Raw genomic sequence first — 19,498 nt, forward strand, 5'->3', positions numbered from 1 at the left:
TAACGGCGGGGTCTGCGCCACCTGTATTATGGTAACGGCGGAGTCTGCGCCACCTGTATTACGATAACGGCGGGGTCTGCGCTACCTGTATTAAGGTAACTGTGGGGTCTGCGCCACCTGTATTACGGTAACTGTGGGGTCTGCGCCACCTGTATTACAGTAATAGGACACTAGAGTGTCAGCCACCTGTACAGGGATAATGCAGCACCAGAGGCTGCTCCAGCTGCACTATAACAAGGCACCAGAGGCTGCTCCCCCTGTAGTACAGAACCTGACACCAGAGCTGCTCAGCCTATAGAATAATAATAATAATAATATCATTACCTGCTGCCAGACACAGCAATGGCTGCTCTCTGCTCCTGCTGCCTTGTGGGAATGATAGAAGGAAGGCGGAGCTCAGACCAGGGGAAAATGGCCGCCGCTCCTGATGTCACTACACGGCCAGGGAACCTATCGCTGCTGCCGGACTGGTCTACAAGAAAATGGCCGCCGGCCTCCTGCACTGAGGACATGTGTGTTAACATAGATTACATAGGCCGGGGCTGTGGGCGGGGTGTAGTAGGGGAGGACCCAGTAAGCAGCCTTTGCCAATCATGCCCTACTTCCTGCTTGTGCGTTCCACCTTACTTCCGGACTGTGCGGTCCACATGCAGGAAGTGAGTTTTCATCGACTTTTGCAGCCTCCCAGTGTCCGTGGAAATCAGGTAATAATGTATTACTATACAGGGGGAGCAGCCTGTGGTGTCCTGATATTATTATTATACAGGGGGAGCGGCCTGTGGTGTCCTGTTATTATTATTACACAGGAGGAGCAGCCTGTGGTGTCCTGTTATTATTTTTATTATACAGGGGGAGCAGCCTGTGGTGTCCTTTTATTACGCAGGAGGAGCAGCCTGTGGTGTCCTGTTATTATTATTATACAGGGGGAGCAGCCTGTGGTATCCTGTTATTATTATTATACAGGGGGAGCAGCCTGTGGTATCCTGTTATTATTATTATACAGGGGGAGCAGCTAATGGTGTCCTGATATTATTATTATTATACAGGGGGAGCGGCCTGTGGTGTCCTGTTGTTATTATTATTACACAGGAGGAGCAGCCTGTAGTGTCCTGTTATTATTATTATACAGGGGGAGCAACCTGTGGTGTCTTGTTGTTGTTGTTGTTGTTATTATTTATTATTATTATTAATATTATAATAATACAGGTTGAGCAGCCTGTGGTGTCCTGTTGTTGTTATTATTATTAGTATTATTATTATACAGGGGGAGCAGCCTGTGGTGTCCTGTAATTATTATTATTATACAGGGGGAGCAGCCTGTAGTTTCCTGTTGTTATTATTATTATTATACAGGAGGAGCCGCCAGTGGTGTCCTGTTATTATTATTATTATTATACAGGGGGAGCAACCTGTGGTGTCCTGTTATTATTATTCAGGGGGTAGCCAGTGGTGTTCTTTTATTATTATTATTATTATTATTATTATTATTATTATTATACAGGGGAAGCAGCCTGTGGTGTCCTGTTATTATTATACTGGGGGAGTAGCCTGTGGTGTAATTTTATTATAATTATTATTATTATTATTATTATTATAATACAGGGGTGCAGCCTGTGGTGTCTTGTTGTTATTTTTATACAGGGAAGCAGCCTGTGGTGTCCTTTTATTATTATTATTTTCTCATATGTCCTAGAGGATGCTGGAGACTCCGTAAGGACCATGGGGTATAGACGGGATCCGCAGGAGACATGGGTACACTATTAAGACTTTGAATGAGTGTGAACTGGCTCCTCCCTCTATGCCCCTCCTCCAGACCTCAGTTAGATTCTGTGCCCAGGAGAGACTGGACACACACTAGGGGAGCTCTACTGAGTTTCTCTGGAAAAATCTTTATGTTAGGCTTTTTTATTTTCAGGGAGACCTGCTGGCTACAGGCTCCCTGCATCGTGGGAGTGAGGGGAGAGAAGTCAGACCTACTTCTTCTTAGTTCAAGGGCTCTGCTTCTTAGGCTACTGGACACCATTAGCTCCAGAGGGTTCGATCACTTGGTGCGTCTAGCTTAGGGGTGGGCAACATACGCCCCGCGGGCCGGATGCGGCCCGCAAACCGAACCTGCCTGGCCCGCTACCTCCCACCAGCGCGCAATCACAAGTGGCCCGACAGGCTGAGCTGTTTATGATTGCGCTGCATCACCTCCAAAGCTGCTGCCGGCGCCGCTGAGGAAATCCTGGTCGCGGGTCTCGCGGTCGTGTCACGTGATGCCTCACGTCAGCCGGTCTGCTGACCGATTTATTTAATTTTTTTACAGAGGACGGGAGCTCAGCCAGGTTGTGTTTGCCACGGTTGAGGCTGCTGCGTAGTCCTAACGTGAGAGTGGGAGACTGGCTGCTGGGCTGGCTGCCTGTAGCTCCTGCAGCTCCTCAGGTAGTTCTCGCATGGGGTTTTAATGGAGCCGGACGAGGTGCAAGGGTAGCGCCAAAGGAGAACAGGCTGAACCAGTGACTGTCTGTCTCCGGTGCTCTCACTGACTGCAGTATTAGTCAGTTCTGTGCCTCACAAAACGGGGAGACTCGGTCGACGGGTAGGGGAGAGGGGAGGTAATTTATAATAAATTAAGATGGCTGGGTGTGGCACATACTGCCCCTATCATGCTGCTAATATTATCAATAACAGCATAATTGTTTTCTTTTGGGATTTTTTTTAATACTGGCTTATAGTGGTGTTTATACATTGTATGTTTCTTTGAGCCTGCGGGGAAAGGGGGGGGAGCGGCCCTCCGATATTCATTAGAAACTGTTCGGTGGCCCCCCAGCTTAAATAATTGCCCACCCCTGGCCTAGCTACTTGTCCCCGAGCCGCACCGTCACCCCCCTCACAGAAGACAGAAGCCGGGTGAGTATGAGAAGAACAGAAGACATCAGACGGCAGAAGACTTCAGTAACGGAAGTAAGTACAGCGGTAGCGCTGCGCTCCATGCACCCACACACCAACGGCACTCACAGGGAGCAGGGCGCTGGGGGGGAGCGCCCTGGGCAGCAGTTACTGAGGGTCTTTTCACTGGCAAGAGTCGGGGCCCGGGCACCGTGTACGATACCCCCGCCAGTATAAAACAGCGCGCCATTGCTCCCACACACCAACGGCTTTACAAGGGTGCAGGGCGCAGGGGGGGGAGCCCTGGGCAGCAATATCCTCTCCATTAAGCCTGGTTAAACACGTATAGAGTGCATAGGCACTGTATACGGACCCCTGCCAGCATAAAAAGCTAAAATATTAGCGGGGCTGAAGCGCGCCAAGAAGGGGCGGGGCTTAGCCCTCACAACATGATTCAGCGCCATTTTCTACATGTCCCCGCCAAAACAGTGTACAGTGTAAACGAAGGGGGGGGGGGGGGGGGCACAGTGTTTTAGTGCAATATAGAGGGAAATATAGCACTATCTTATATAATGGGCATGTAATCATTGTGTTGTGCATATATGTCTGTGTGTTCCCTGTCAGAGATACCCACTATAGCTTTTTAGTACACGTGTCGACATGTGTGAGTGCTAGGTCGCAAACAGCTATGGGATTCTCTCTGTCGGCATCGCCGACTCCTGCTGATACTTAATTCAGTAGATGGTGTCAACAGGTTAGTAATTGTATACTTTTCAAAGTAAACACTGTAGTGGAGACACAGTAGTATGTGGGTGTAGGGGAGACACAGTAGTATGTGGGTGTAGTGGAGACACAGTAGTATGTGGGTGTAGGGGAGACACAGTAGTATGTGGGTGTAGTGGAGACACAGTAGTATGTGGGTGTAGGGGAGACACAGTAGTATGTGGGTGTAGGGGAGACACAGTAGTATGTGGGTGTAGGGGAGACACAGTAGTATGTGGGTGTAGGGGAGACACAGTAGTATGTGGGTGTAGGGGAGACACAGTAGTATGTGGGTGTAGTGGAGACACAGTAGTATGTGGGTGTAGGGGAGACACAGTAGTATGTGGGTGTAGGGGAGACACAGTAGTATGTGGGTGAAGGGGAGACACAGTAGTATGTGGGTGTAGGGGAGACACAGTAGTATGTGGGTGACCCTGTCGGCGCCAACTGATATTACCGGGTGAAAATGAACATGCTGTAACTAACCTGTGTATATATATATATATATATATATATATATATATATATATGTATGGTACTGTTCCATGGGCCTGTACCTCGAGCACAGACATGGTAGTATTTGTGGGGAATTGTTATTAAAATTATTTATGTATACTTTCCTCGGACCCTCGGGGTCGCAAGAATGTTATTTTGCCTGGTTACTACTCCCTGCTGTCGATGAATACTAGGTTTTCTGTCGACTATAAGGTTTCCTGTTAGATCCACAACTGGGGCATTCAGTACATGGTCATACACATTCAGAACACATTGATGTCACTAGGGACCCGACGGTTCTGGACAATCCGCTTATATGTATGGTGTGTGTGTGTGTGTGTGTGTGTGTGTGTGTGTGTATGTATATATATATATATATATATATATATATATATGATATGTGTGTATTACATTATGTATATTCATATTATGATTTCTAATGAATGCTGAAGTAAAAGTATTACATAGTAACATAGTATCTGAGGTTGAAAAAAGACAATTGTCCATCGAGTTCAACCTATTTGTGGTCTCCTATGCATGATGATTTGACTAAAGTTTCTGACTGATGCTACTGTCAGCCATTGCATTTTATCCCTATTTATAGTAACTATAATGCATGACTATGCACCATACCCCTGGATATCCTTATCCAGTAGGAATTTATCTAACCCATTCTTAAAGGTGTTGACAGATTCCGCCATTACAACTCCCTCGGGCAGGGAATTCCAAACACGTATTGTCCTTACCGTGAAAAAGCCTTTACGCCGTATTGTGCGGAATCTCCTCTCCTCTAACCTGAGCGAGTGTCCACGAGTCCTCTGTGTTGATCTAACCAAAAACAGGTCCCGCGCAAGCTCTGTGTATTGTCCCCTTATATATTTGTAGATGTTGATCATATCCCCTCTTAGTCTCCGCTTTTCCAATGTAAACATGCCTAGTCTTTCAAGCCTTTCCTTGTATTCCATCGTCTCTGTGTCCTTAATTAGTTTGGTCGCCGTCCTCTGTACCTTTTCAAGCTCCAGGATATCCTTTTTGTAGTATGGTGCCCAGAACTGTACACAGTATTCAAGATGTAGTGCCAAAGTGGGGTGGTATTTATCAATGTACAGGGCGCATATATTAAATTTGAAACATTAAATACATCCCTTAGGTTACTGGAGAGATGGTGATTCCTTAGTGTGATAGCTTGATGGATTATTCTGGAGTTTTCTTCCTCCTCTCATAAAATCATGTAAGGATCCAAATGTTCATAAAAGACAGAAAGTAGAAAAGAAAATGTGTAGAACAGTTTTTCCACCAGTCAAATATTTCCACAACATTAGGAACAGGAAGGCGTACCCCACTCACACAAAGACAAGTGAGTGGAAACCCATAAAGGTATCTTTATATCAGTAGAAGTGTTGGAGATTTAAATTGCAGGGGCGTACCCAGAACTCACACAGATGAAGTAATGGAAATTCTCATAAAGGTATCTTTAGTAGACCTTCAAATATTCATCAGATGCGTACCCCAACTTACACAGACAACAGTTGGAACATATACATAAAGGTATCTTTCAAATATTCAACCAGCAGGCAAGATGCGTACCACAACTCACTAGATATGGAGATGTTCAACTCCTATAATGGTATCTTTATCCACGGGTTTTAAGCAGTTTTTCCACACAGGATACACGGAAAAAACCAGGAAAAGGTTCCACTTTCTCAATTTAAAAAGAGGGTTTATTTCCCAAAAAATAGTAAAATATGATAATACAATTATCACAAAAAGTAAACAAAAATTCAAACACTAAAAAGACAAGTCCGGTTTTTAAAAAACGTCCCAGGTTACTCACAGTACAGTTTGTTCAACGCGTTTCGGTCTCTCATGAGGACCTTGCCTCACTGACCGATCATTGTCTCTGACACTCTCCGGACGGCTCTGCTACCTTTCCTACGGGATTAATCAGCACGGTAGCCAGGACAGGACACAGCCGAATTTCCTCTCCGCACAGTGCCAGTGGTCACCAGCAGTCTCTCTCCCCCACATATCCTACGGACGGTGCCAGTCCAGGGAGATCGAGGCGTTCCACCAAGGTACTCTCTCTGCAGCGGGTTCCCTCCAACAGCAGTCACACACCTGTCCTTCCCCACAGACTGCAACGGGCGGTGCACGCCCAGGGACAGCAGGTTTAACAGTGGGACCCCGGCTAGCACGGCCAGTGCTTCAAAATTCTGCAGCTTCATTTGAGTTTTCTGGCTTCACCCGAGGACGCTCGGGACCAGCCAGCCTACCGGAGAGGTAATCAATTAATTCACTAACACCTGTCATCGGCTCTTGGAACTTTGAGACGTTACATAACATAGCTCTTGAATACAGAGCGAGTGAGTGCATTCTACATCCATTAATTCTTTTCTTTACATCGTAACAATTGTGTCTGAATATACATTCAACATTGTTGAATAGATAGCTTGAAGATCTGATTGCAACAATTGTTACCACTATATTGCTGCTAGTTATCTAGCTGACACCTGCAATTTGATGTGAATGTAGAATAGCTCTTGGCAATAGAATTGCAGTGAGGATAAAGGGTTTTATGATAGGATATAGATCTGGTTTATTGTACAATTTTTACTGTATTATAATAAATATACTTTTACATTTAAAAAATCCCCAAAGACACCTTGGTTGTTATTTAATTTTAGATCACAGGGTCAGTGAGTGTTGAGCGCTTCTATTCTATATCCACTTTTCCTTAGCTTGTTAATCTAGGAGTAACACACTACTCCTTATAGAAGCGCACACACCTCTGACACTTCGGATCTTATTTTCAAGTTATAAGCTATTTCGCTTAATTTATTAGAGGAATAGAGACACATCGGCGCAGCAAAATTATTTCTCTTCTTCTTTCTAAGTCTGGAGTTACTCTAAAACTGCTAACTCGTTTTTGATCGCAAAATTGCGCATACATCGGTCGCACATTTAAGAAGTTTAGATTCACTCCCAGTAGGCGGCGGCTTAGCGTGTGTAACTCTGCTGAAATCGCCTTGCGAGCGAACAACTCGGAATGAGGGCCTGTATCTGCAGTTATTGGGTATGGTTACACTCTTGTGGTGTTTCTTTTCTGTCAGGCTGTTGCTGACGTTGTTCATGCCATGGCATGCGGTGTCTTATTATTGGTTGTGTTGACACACTGGTTGTGTTACATATTCTCTCAGCATGTGGCTGTGTATTTTTCATGCCGTTGGCTGGTATTCTATTGAATGCCACGTTCTGCGGTATGTTCATGGTGTGAGCTGGTATGACACCGTGTTTAGTCAATAAATTCTTTCCTCGAAATGTCCGTCTCCCTGGGCATAGTTTCTAACTGAGGTCTGGAGGAGGGGCATAGAGGGAGGAGCCAGTTCACACCCATTCAAAGTCTTATAGTGTACCCATGTCTCCTGCGGATCCCGTCTATACCCCATGGTCCTTACGGAGTCCCCAGCATCCTCTACGGACTAAGAGAAAAGGATTTACCGGTAGGTATTAAAATCCTATTATTATTATTATTATTATTATTATTATACAGGGGGAGCGGACTGTGGTGTCCTGTTATTAATATTATACAGAGGGAGCAGCCTGTGGTGTCCTGTTAATAATAATAATAACAGGACTGCTCCCTCTGTATAGTAATAACAACAACAGGACACTACAGACTGCTCCCCTTGTATAATAATAATAATAATAATAATAATAATAATAATAATAGTTTTATACAAGGCGAGCAGCCTGTGGTGTCCTGTTGTTGTTATTACTATACAGAGGGAGCAGCCTGTGGTGTCCTGTTATTATTATTATTATTACAAGGGGAGCAGCCTGTAGTGTCCTGTTGTTGTTATTACTATACAGGAGTAGCAGCCTGTGGTGTCCTGTAATTATTATTATTATTATTATACAGGGTGAGCAGCCTGTGGTGTCCTGTTATTATTATTATTATTATTATTATTATTATTATTATAATACAGGAGTAGCAGCCTGTGGTGTCCTGTAATTATTATTATACAGGGTGAACAGCCTGTGGTGTCCTGTTATTATTATTATTATTATTATTATTATACAGGAGTAGCAGCCTGTGGTGTCCTGTAATTATTATTATTTTTATTATTATTATTATACAGGGTGAACAGCCTGTGGTGTCCTGTTATTATTATTATTATTATTATTATTATTATTATACAGGGTGAGCAGCCTGTGGTGTCCTGTTATTATTATACAGGGTGAGCAGCCTGTGGTGTCCTGTTATTATTATACAGGGTGAGCAGCCTGTGGTGTCCTGTTATTATTATACAGGAGTAGCAGCCTGTGGTGTCCTGTTATTATTATAATACAGGGTGAGCAGCCTGTGGTGTCCTGTTGTAATTATTATTATTATTATTATTATTATTATTATACAGGGTGAGCAGCCTGTGGTGTCCTGTTATTATTATACAGGGTGAGCAGCCTGTGGTGTCCTGTTATTATTATTATTATTATTATTATTATTATTATACAGGGTGAGCAGCCTGTGGTGTCCTGTTATTATTATTATTATTATTATTATTATTATTATACAGGGTGAGCAGCCTGTGGTGTCCTGTTATTATTATACAGGGTGAGCAGCCTGTGGTGTCCTGTTATTATTATACAGGGTGAGCAGCCTGTGGTGTCCTGTTATTATTATACAGGAGGAGCAGCCTGTGGTATCCTGTTATTATAATACAGGGTGAGCAGCCTGTGGTGTCCTGTTATTATTATACAGGGTGAGCAGCCTGTGGTGTCCTGTTATTATTATACAGGAGTAGCAGCCTGTGGTGTCCTGTTATTATAATACAGGGTGAGCAGCCTGTGGTGTCCTGTTGTAATTATTATTATTATTATTATTATACAGGGTGAGCAGCCTGTGGTGTCCTGTTGTTGTTATTACTATACAGAGGGAGCAGCCTGTGGTGTCCTGTTATTATTATTATTATTATTATTACAAGGGGAGCAGCCTGTAGTGTCCTGTTGTTGTTATTACTATACAGGAGTAGCAGCCTGTGGTGTCCTGTAATTATTATTATTATTATTATACAGGGTGAGCAGCCTGTGGTGTCCTGTTATTATTATTATTATTATTATTATTATTATTATTATACAGGGTGAGCAGCCTGTGGTGTCCTGTTATTATTATACAGGGTGAGCAGCCTGTGGTGTCCTGTTGTTATTATACAGGGTGAGCAGCCTGTGGTGTCCTGTTATTATTATACAGGGTGAGCAGCCTGTGGTGTCCTGTTATTATTATACAGGGTGAGCAGCCTGTGGTGTCCTGTTATTATTATACAGGGTGAGCAGCCTGTGGTGTCCTGTTATTATTATACAGGAGTAGCAGCCTGTGGTGTCCTGTTATTATTATAATACAGGGTGAGCAGCCTGTGGTGTCCTGTTGTAATTATTATTATTATTATTATTATTATTATTATACAGGGTGAGCAGCCTGTGGTGTCCTGTTATTATTATACAGGGTGAGCAGCCTGTGGTGTCCTGTTATTATTATTATTATTATTATTATTATTATACAGGGTGAGCAGCCTGTGGTGTCCTGTTATTATTATTATTATTATTATTATTATTATTATTATTATTATACAGGGTGAGCAGCCTGTGGTGTCCTGTTATTATTATACAGGGTGAGCAGCCTGTGGTGTCCTGTTATTATTATACAGGGTGAGCAGCCTGTGGTGTCCTGTTATTATTATACAGGAGGAGCAGCCTGTGGTATCCTGTTATTATAATACAGGGTGAGCAGCCTGTGGTGTCCTGTTATTATTATACAGGGTGAGCAGCCTGTGGTGTCCTGTTATTATAGTGTTCCTTCTAGGCTGTCTCAGCAGGGTGCTGCACTCTGCCCTGTCTCAGTGCACCCTGCAGGACCATAAATCGCCCCCTTGTATACAGAATGCAGCAGTCAGAGTGCAGGTTACAATGTTGTCGTCTACTCCCTGACCACCTCTGATATTGGAACACAATTTCTATCCTTAGTGAACTGGATGGCAGAGGAGGCACTGTAATAACACAGCACTCTGATAAAGAGGGAAAGAACAGGGTAAGCAGTGAGCATGTACTGCTTACAGTATTTCCCCAGTAGAACAGACTTATTTTTTTCCTATATATTTTAACCCATTGTTTAACTTTTCTGTTTTATAACACATAGAAGACTAGACATATACAGTACGTTTCTCAGTATAGATGTTAGGGGTCTTATATGTATGTATGGGTATATGATTTACTAAATGCAAAATGTATGTACAAAAACTATAAACATATGCGCTATGCTTTGTGTGCAAAGCGTCACATCAAAAATGTGCCCTTCAAAACAAAAATGTGCCCTTCAAAATAAAAATGTGCCCCCTCAATGCTCAGCACCCTGCCCTAAAAATATCCTAGAGTGAACACTATATTATAATACAGGGGGAGTAGCCTGTGGTGTCCTTTTTATTATTATTATTATTATTATCATTATACAGGAGGAGCAACCTTTGTTGTCCTATTATTAATATTATAAAGAACGAGTAGCTAGTGTTATTTTTATACTGGGGTGCAGCCTTTAGTGTCGTTGTCATTATTATTATTATTATTATTGTTGTTATTAATTTTATTATATGTAATTGTGGGGATTGAAAATATTGCTCAAATTCTAGGATATATTAAAGCAAGGACCATAATATCCCTGGCATGTGTAACAGGTGATAATTGGAGCAGTATGAAGCAAATGTATATCACACTCCTCGTAGTGTCACTGTGACATCACTTATACCTATAGTAATAATACAGTGACATGACTGGAGAGGTGAGAAGGTCTGGGATAGTCACTCTGACGTCACTTTTTATATATATATATATATATATATATAAATAATATAAGGACATGACTGGGGAGGTTAGGGGGTCCGGGATAGTCACTCTGATGTCACTTATATATATAGAAATAATACAAGGACATGACTGGGGAGGTGAGGGGGTCTGGGAGTGTCACTTTGACATCACATATCTATAGTAATAATACAGGGACTTGACTGGGAAGGTGAGGGAATCTGGGAGCATCAGTGTGGCATCACTTATATCTATAGCAATACAGGGACATGACTGGGAAAGTAAGGGGATATGGGAATGTCACAGTGACATCACTAATATCTATAGTTATAATACAGGGACATGACTGGGGAGGTGAGGGGGACCTGGGACTGCCACAGTGACAAGAGAAAGAAAGTAGACTTCTTTGTGAGCGCACTCTTGTGAAGAAATAATGAGATATTCTCAAAGAATAAAACTTAACTTTTATTACAAATGATTAATAAATTATTTAATCTCCTGAGAACAAATAATGTCTCCTGACGCCTTTCCATTGCCTATCTCCTGCCACCCGCACCCTGCTGCCCACCTGCCTGTCACCTGCCACCTTTCACCTGCCTGTCACCTGCCACCTTTCCCCTGCCTGTCTCCGGCCAACTTTTCCCTTGCGTGTCTCCAGCAACCTTTCCCTTGCCTGTCTCCTGCAGCATTTCCCCTGCCCAACCTTTCCCCTGCCTGTCCCCTGCCCAACCTTTCCCCTGCCTGTCACCTGCCACCTTTCCCCTGCCTGTCTCCGGCCAACTTTTCCCTTGCGTGTCTCCAGCAACCTTTCCCTTGCCTGTCTCCTGCAGCATTTCCCCTGCCCAACCTTTCCCCTGCCTGTCCCCTGCCCAACCTTTCCCCTGCCTGTCACCTGCAACCTTTCCCCTGCCTGTCTCCTGCAGCCTTTCCCCTGCCTGTTTCCTGCAGCCTTTCCCCTGCCTGTCTCTTGCAGCCTTTTCCCTGCCTGTCTCCTGCCACCTTTCCACTGCCTGTCTCCTGCCACCCCCTTGCCTGTCTCCTGCCACCTTTCCACTGCCTGTCTCCTGTCACCCCCTTGCCTGTCTCCTGCCAGCTTTGCTACACCATCGGCTGGATATGTGAAACCTGAGGTCACGGAGACTGTACGCCGCAGCTCCATGAATGAGGCCATGAAATTTCCATCAGGAGACCCTGTCCCTTCACAACCAATTCTCACCCTTACACCACTTCATGGCTGCAGCCATACTCGTCTGACAACTCAGGACACATAGAGCACATGCTCCATACGGGTCGTGCACATGAGCGTTGTACCGAACATCAGTTCATTGTGACTCCACCCACAATAGCGCTACACTCTATATCAGGCCCACTATGCAGTACAGCCTTATGGGGCTGGGTCACAGGAACCTCGGAGACACTGACCAGGATTCTATGGCTGTGGGGAAATAGGAGACTTAATGACCACTCTGTTCCATATTTACTATGTTACATGTGCAATATGTTTTATGTGTTATATTTATTTCAGGAACTCCAGCTGTGAGGAACGGAGTCTTAATTACACATCACATGTTCTGTATTCTCTCTGATTCACCGAGGATGGACAAGGACAGGAGTCACAGGACTGAGAGTATAATAAAAATCACCCTGGAGATCATCTATCTACTGACTGGGCAGGTGAGTGGATTTGGGAGCATCACTGTGACCTTATATCTATAGTAATAATACAGGGACATGACTGGGGTGGTGAGTGGATCTGGGAGCATCACTGTGACCTTTTATCTATAGTAATGATACAGGGACGTGACTGGGGAGGTGAGGGGATCTGGGTGCGTCACTGTGACATCACTAATATCTATAGTCATAATACAGGGGTATGACTAGGGAGGTGAGGGAATCAGAGCGTCACCGTGAGGTCACATATCTATAGTAATAATACAGGGATGTCACTGGGGAGGTGAGAGGTCTTAAAGCATCACAGTGACATCACTTATATCTATAGTAATAATACAAGGACATGACTGGGGAGTTGAGAGGATTTTGAAGCGTTACTGATAAGTAACTTATATCTATAGTTATAATACAGGGACTTGACTGTGGAAGTGGGGGGATCTGGGAGCGTCACAGTGACATCACTTATATCAATAGTAATAATACAGGGACATGACTGGGAAGGTGAGGGGATCTGGGAGCGTCAGAGTGATGTCACTTATATCTATAGTAATAATACAGGGACATGACTGGGAAGGTGAGGGGATCTGGGAGCGTCAGAGTGATGTCACTTATATCTATAGTAATAATACAGGGAAATGACTGGAAAGGTAAGGGGATCTGGGAGCGGCGCAGTGATGTCACATATCTATAGTAATAACACAGGGACATGACTGGAGAGGTGAGGAGGTCTGGGAGCGTCACAGTGAGATCACTTATTTCTATAGTAATAATATAGGGACGTGACTAGGGAGGTATGGGGATCTGGGAGCGGAACAGTGATGTCACTTATATCTGTAGTAATAATACAGGGACATAACTGGGGAGGTGAAGGGATCTGGAAGTGTCACAGTGGCATTGCTTATATCTATAGAAACAATACAAGGTTATGACTGGGGAGGTGAAGGGATCTGGGAGCATCACTTTGACGTCACATATATCTATAGCAATAATACAGGGACATGACTGGGGAGGTGAGGGGATTTGGGAGCGTCACAGTGATGTCACTTTTGTCTATAGTAATAATACAGGGACATGACTGGGGATGTGAGGGAATCTGGGAGTGTCACAGTGACATCACATATATCTATAGTAATAATTCAGGGACATGACTAGGGAGGTGAGGCGATCTGGGTGCGTCACAGTGACATCACTTATATCTATAGTAATAATTCCGGGACATGACTGGGGAGGTGAGGGGATCTGGGAGTGTCACAGTGACATCACTTAAATCTATAGTAATAATACAGGGATATGATTGGGGAGGTGAGGTGATCTGTGAGTGTCACTATATCATCACATATCTATAGTAATAATACAGGGACATGACTGGGGAGGTGAGGGGGTCTGGGAGTGTCACAGTGACGTCACTTTTATCTATAGTAATAACACAGGGACATGACTGGGGAGATGAGGCAGTCGGAGCGTCATAGTGAGGTCACATATATATATAGTAATAATATAGGGACATGACTGAGGAGGTAAGGGGATCTGGGAGTGTCACAGTGACATCACATATCTATAGTAATAATACAGGGACATAACTGTGGAGGTGAGGGAATCTGGGAGTGTCACAGTGACGTCACTTATTTCTATAGTAATAATACAGGGACATGACTGGGCAGGTGAGGGGATCTGGGAGCATCACAGTGACATCACATATCTATAGTAATAATACAGGGACATGCCTGGGGAGGTGAGGGGATCTGGGAGTGTATATATTGATATATTCTGTCTCCACCATTACACAGGATTACACAATAGTGAAGAAGACATCCAATGAGTATGAGACACCCAGCAGCCATCCCCGTGTATCAGGAGGACTGAGTAGAACCCACAGTCCAATCACGGTGCCTCCACCTCACTCACTGACACATGAGAGACACCATGACAAGAAGATCCTGGAACTCGCCAACAAGATCATTCAGTTGCTGACTGGAGAGGTGACTACTGGGAATGGGGCATTATACAGTAGCAACAGGGGATGTGTCTGGACGATGACTGGATAGGTGACTGCTGGGAATGGAGCATTATACAGTAACACCAGGGAAATTGTCTGGGTGATGACTGGAGAGGTGACTGCTGGGAATAGGACATTATACAGTAACACCGGGGGACGTGTCTTGGTGATGACTGGAGAGGTGACTGCTGGGAATGGGGCATTATACAGTAACACCAGGGGACGTGTCTGGGTGATGACTGGAGAGGTGACTGCTGGGAATGGGACATTATACAGTAACACCAGGGGATGTGTCTGGGTGATGACTGGAGAGGTGACTGCTGGGAATGGGACATTATACAGTAACACCGGGGGATGTGTCTGGGTGATGACTGGAGAGGTGACTGCTAGGAATGGGACATTATTCAGTAACACCAGGGGATGTGTCTGGGTGATGACTGGAGAGGTGACTGCTGGGAATGGGACATTATACAGTAACACCAGGGGATGTGTCTGGGTGATGACTGGAGAGGTGACTGCTGGGAATGGCACATTATACAGTAACACCAGGGGATGTGTCTGGGTGTTGACTGGAGAGGTGACTGCTGGGAATGGAGCATTATACAGTAACACCAGGGGGACGTGTCTGGGTGATGACTGGAGAGGTGACTGCTGGGAAAGGGGCATTATACAGTAACACCAGGGGATGTGTCTGGGTGATGACTGGAGAGGTGACTGCTGGGAATGGGGCATTATACAGTAACACCGGGGGATGTGTCTGGGTGATGACTGGAGAGGTGACTGCTGGGAATGGGACATTATACAGTAACACCAGGGGATGTGTCTGGGTGATGACTGGAGAGGTGACTGCTGGGAATGGGACATTATACAGTAACACCAGGGGATGTGTCTGGGTGATGACTGGAGAGGTGACAGCTTGGAATGGGACATTATACAGTAACACAGGGGGATGTGTCTGTGTGATGACTGGAGAGGTGATTGCTGGGAATGGAACATTATACAGTAACACCAGGGGATGTGTCTGGGTGATGACTGGAGAGGTGACTACTGGGAATGGGACATTATACAGTAACACCGGGGGACGTGTCTGGGTGATGACGGAGAGGTGACTGCTGGGAATGGGGCATTATACAGTAACACCGGGGGACGTGTTTTGGTTATGACTGGAGAGGTGACTGCTGGGAATGGGACATTATACAGTAACACCAGGGGATCTGTCTGGGTGATGACTGGAGAGGTGACTGCTGGGAATGGGACATTATACAGTAACACCAGGGGATGTGTCTGGGTGATGACTGGAGAGGTGACTGCTGGGAATGGGACATTATACAGTAACACCAGTGGACGTGTCTGGGTGACGACTGGAGAGATTACTTCCGGGAATAGAGCATTACACAGTAACACCGGGGATGTGTCTGGGTGATGACTGGAGAGGTGACTGCTGGGAATGGGACATTATACAGTAACACCAGGGAAAGTGTCTGGGTGATGACTGGAGAGGTGACTGCTGGGAATGGGACATTATACAGTAACACCAGGGGACGTGTCTGGGTGATGACTGGAGAGGTGACTGCTGGGAATGGGACATTATACAGTAACACCAGGGGAAGTGTCCGGGTGATGACTGGAGAGGTGACTGCTGGGAACTGGCTATATACAGAAAAACCGGAGGCTGTGTCTGGGTGATGACTGGAGAGGTGACTGCCGGGAATGGGGCATTGTACAGTTACACCAGGGGACGTGTCTGGGTGAAGACTGGATAAGTGAATGCTGGGAATGGGGCATTATAAAGTAACACCAGGGGATGTGTCTGGGTGATGACTGGAGAGGTGACTGCTGGGAATGGGACATTATACAGTAACACTGGGGGATGTGTCTGGGTGGTGACTGGAGAGGTGACTGCTGGGAATGGGACATTATACAGTATCATCGGGGGGCGTGTCTGGGTGATGACTGGAGAGGTGACTGCTGGGAATGGGACATTATACAGTAACATCAGGGGGTGTGTCTGGGTGATGACTGGAGAGGTGACTGCTGGGAATGGGGCATTATACAGTAACACCAGGGGACGTGTCTGGGTGAAGACTGGAGAGGTGACTGCTGGGAATGGGACATTATACAGTAACACTGGGGGATGTGTCTGGGTGATGACTGGAGAGGTGACTGCTTGGAATGAGACATTATACAGTAACACCGGGGGACGTGTCTGGGTAAGGACTGGAGAGGTGACTGCTGGGAATGGGACATTATACAGTAACACTAGGGGATGTGTCTGGGTGAAGACTGGAGAGGTGACTGCTGGGAATGGGACATTATACAGTATCACCGGGGGAAGTGTCTGGGTGATGACTGGAGAAGTGACTACTGAGAATGGGACATTATATTTGTATTGTTTAATCTATTACTGAAATCAACAATTTTACAATATTTTATTAATGGTTTACATAGGGTGAAGCACAATTAAATAATATTAAAGTCAAAGATACAGAGGGAGAAGAAGAGACGTATGTGACTGATATAAAGGCAGAAGATATAGAGGGAGAAGAAGAGACGTATGTGACTGATATAAAGGCAGAAGATATAGAGGGAGAAGAAGAGACGTATGTGTGGAGTGATCAGCAGTGTAAGGACGAGGAGATCCCTACAGTTATCAGCACAGGCGAGTAGTAAACAATTATTACAGAAAAGAGTCACATATTCTCCTTTCTCAGTCACTACAGCAATCTCTTATCCTACACCCTCCTCTGTCAGTAGAAACTAGGGAACTGTATTTGCATAGTAGGGGAGTCAGGAGCCATCAGCCCCTATTATACTCCTGCTCTCCCCCTCACATCATGTCACTGTGTGTTACCAGCCCAGAGATCTGACCAGTCTCCTCCCCACACTCTCTGGTGTATCTCATACATCAGGAACCATCAGCCCCTATTATACTCCTGCTCTCCTCCTCACATCATGTCACTGTGTGTTACCAGCCCAGAGATCTGACCAGTCTCCTCCCCACACTGTCTGGTGTATCTCATACAATCAGGAGACATCAGCCCCTATTATACGCCTGCTCTCCCCCTCACATCATGTCACTGTGTGTTACCAGCCCAGAGATCTGACCAGTCTCCTCCCCACACTCTCTGGTGTATCTCATACATCAGGAGCCATCAGCCCCTATTATACTCCTGCTCTCCCCCTCACATCATGTCACTGTGTGTTACCAGCCCAGAGATCTGACCAGTCTCCTCCCCACACTGTCTGGTGTATCTCATACAATCAGGAGACATCAGCCCCTATTATACGCCTGCTCTCCCCCTCACATCATGTCACTGTGTGTTACGAGCCCAGAGATCTGACCAGTCTCCTCCCCACACTGTCTGGTGTATCTCATACATCAGGAGCCATCAGCCCCTATTATACTCCTGATCTCCTCCTCACATCATGTCACTGTGTGTTACCAGCCCAGAGATCTGACCAGTCTCCTCTCCACACTCTCTGGTGTATCTCATACAATCAGGAGACATCAGCCCCTATTATACTCCTGCTCTCCCCCTCACATCATGTCACTGTGTGTTACCAGCCCAGAGATCTGACCAGTCTCCTCCCCACACTCTCTGGTGTATCTTATACATCAGGAGACATCAGCCCCTATTATACTCCTGCTCTCCCCCTCACATCATGTCACTGTGTGTTACCAGCCCAGAGATCTGACCAGTCTCCTCTCCACACTCTCTGGTGTATCTCATACAATCAGGAGACATCAGCCCCTATTATACGCCTGCTCTCCTCCTCATATCTTGTTACTGTGTGTCACCAGAAGCCATACTGTGTGCTAGCAGTACCTCCACCTATGGTATTACATGCTCTGAGAGTGTCCCTGTTAGCACACACCAGTCTATATATAAACCACTTATTTCTGGCATGGTGCGGCTGCTTGTTAGGGCACACACAGGCTCGGGGTTCCTCATGCCACGTGATACAAAGCTTAGGAAATATATGGCTCAGGCCCTGTCATGTATCCACATGCTCCTGTAACAGCCGGCCTCGGGGAATTGGCTAATGAGCGGCTCCTGTTACTGAGTTGGCAGCATCTGAGTCTTGCTTCCGTCGCCTTAGGTATATAATACATTTATTGAGCTTGTGTATGGGAACCAGCATTGAGGATCCTGCACCTTCCCTGCTGATTACCTGTCCCCTGGCACTTGGATGACAGCCTTCTCTGGCTTCTGATCCATGGCCTTAAGGGCACACCAATGATTCGTAATGGAAGTATCTTCAGGAGCGTTCACGTCTAAGGAGGAGGACAGGGCCTCTTGCAAAATTCTGGTGCCTTCAGCATCCATTAATATATAATCCTGCAATTTCCACGGTGGTAAAGGAGGAGTAGTGGGAAAAGGCGACCAGGACCCTATCAGAGGGGTGTGATCAGACCATGAAATTACTGTCGGTAGAATAATTCAAGCGACCAGGTTCTGGGACACAATGTGATAAATATGGAGACTGACACAGGACATTTCATAAAGGATAAGCATTTATTTCTCTAAGTTACAACAATGAGAACCTGCAAATAACAAGTTATACTCGGTTACAGTAATAGCAAGAACAAATTATCACACACACCTGGATGTCTAATTCTCCAAGACTTCATCATAGAGGTCATATTCAGCTAATAAAGGGAGCATGAGGAAGCTGAGGAACGTGCGGCATTAATGGTCTGTTCATCAGTAGTGGAGGATCTATCAAGATGAGGACAGGAGCAAGAGTAACATCTCCCATAAGGAGAAGTGCAATTTCTTGTAGCTTCTGAAAAAAAAATATTTAAGAAATCGGGGCTGTCTGGCATGAGGGGCATAGAGAGAAGTGAGGGTG

The 19,498-nt window shown here is 45.3% G+C and overlaps 1 protein-coding gene across 1 annotated transcript in view; it reads left to right on the forward strand.

The window, feature by feature from the left end:
* Window positions 1-626: 626 nt before the first annotated feature.
* Window positions 627-19,498, forward strand: part of LOC135032396 (oocyte zinc finger protein XlCOF7.1-like) — a 32,339-nt gene continuing 13,467 nt past the window's right edge. The window contains exons 1-4 of the mRNA XM_063954086.1: window positions 627-704; window positions 12,503-12,651; window positions 14,436-14,627; window positions 17,093-17,303. Coding sequence (XP_063810156.1) covers window positions 12,544-12,651; window positions 14,436-14,627; window positions 17,093-17,303 — 511 coding nt within the window. The 5' untranslated portion in view covers window positions 627-704; window positions 12,503-12,543. The remainder of the gene's footprint in view (window positions 705-12,502; window positions 12,652-14,435; window positions 14,628-17,092; window positions 17,304-19,498) is intronic.

The sequence above is a fragment of the Pseudophryne corroboree genome, unplaced genomic scaffold, assembly GCF_028390025.1.
Source record: "Pseudophryne corroboree isolate aPseCor3 unplaced genomic scaffold, aPseCor3.hap2 scaffold_543, whole genome shotgun sequence".
NCBI lineage: Eukaryota > Metazoa > Chordata > Amphibia > Anura > Myobatrachidae > Pseudophryne > Pseudophryne corroboree.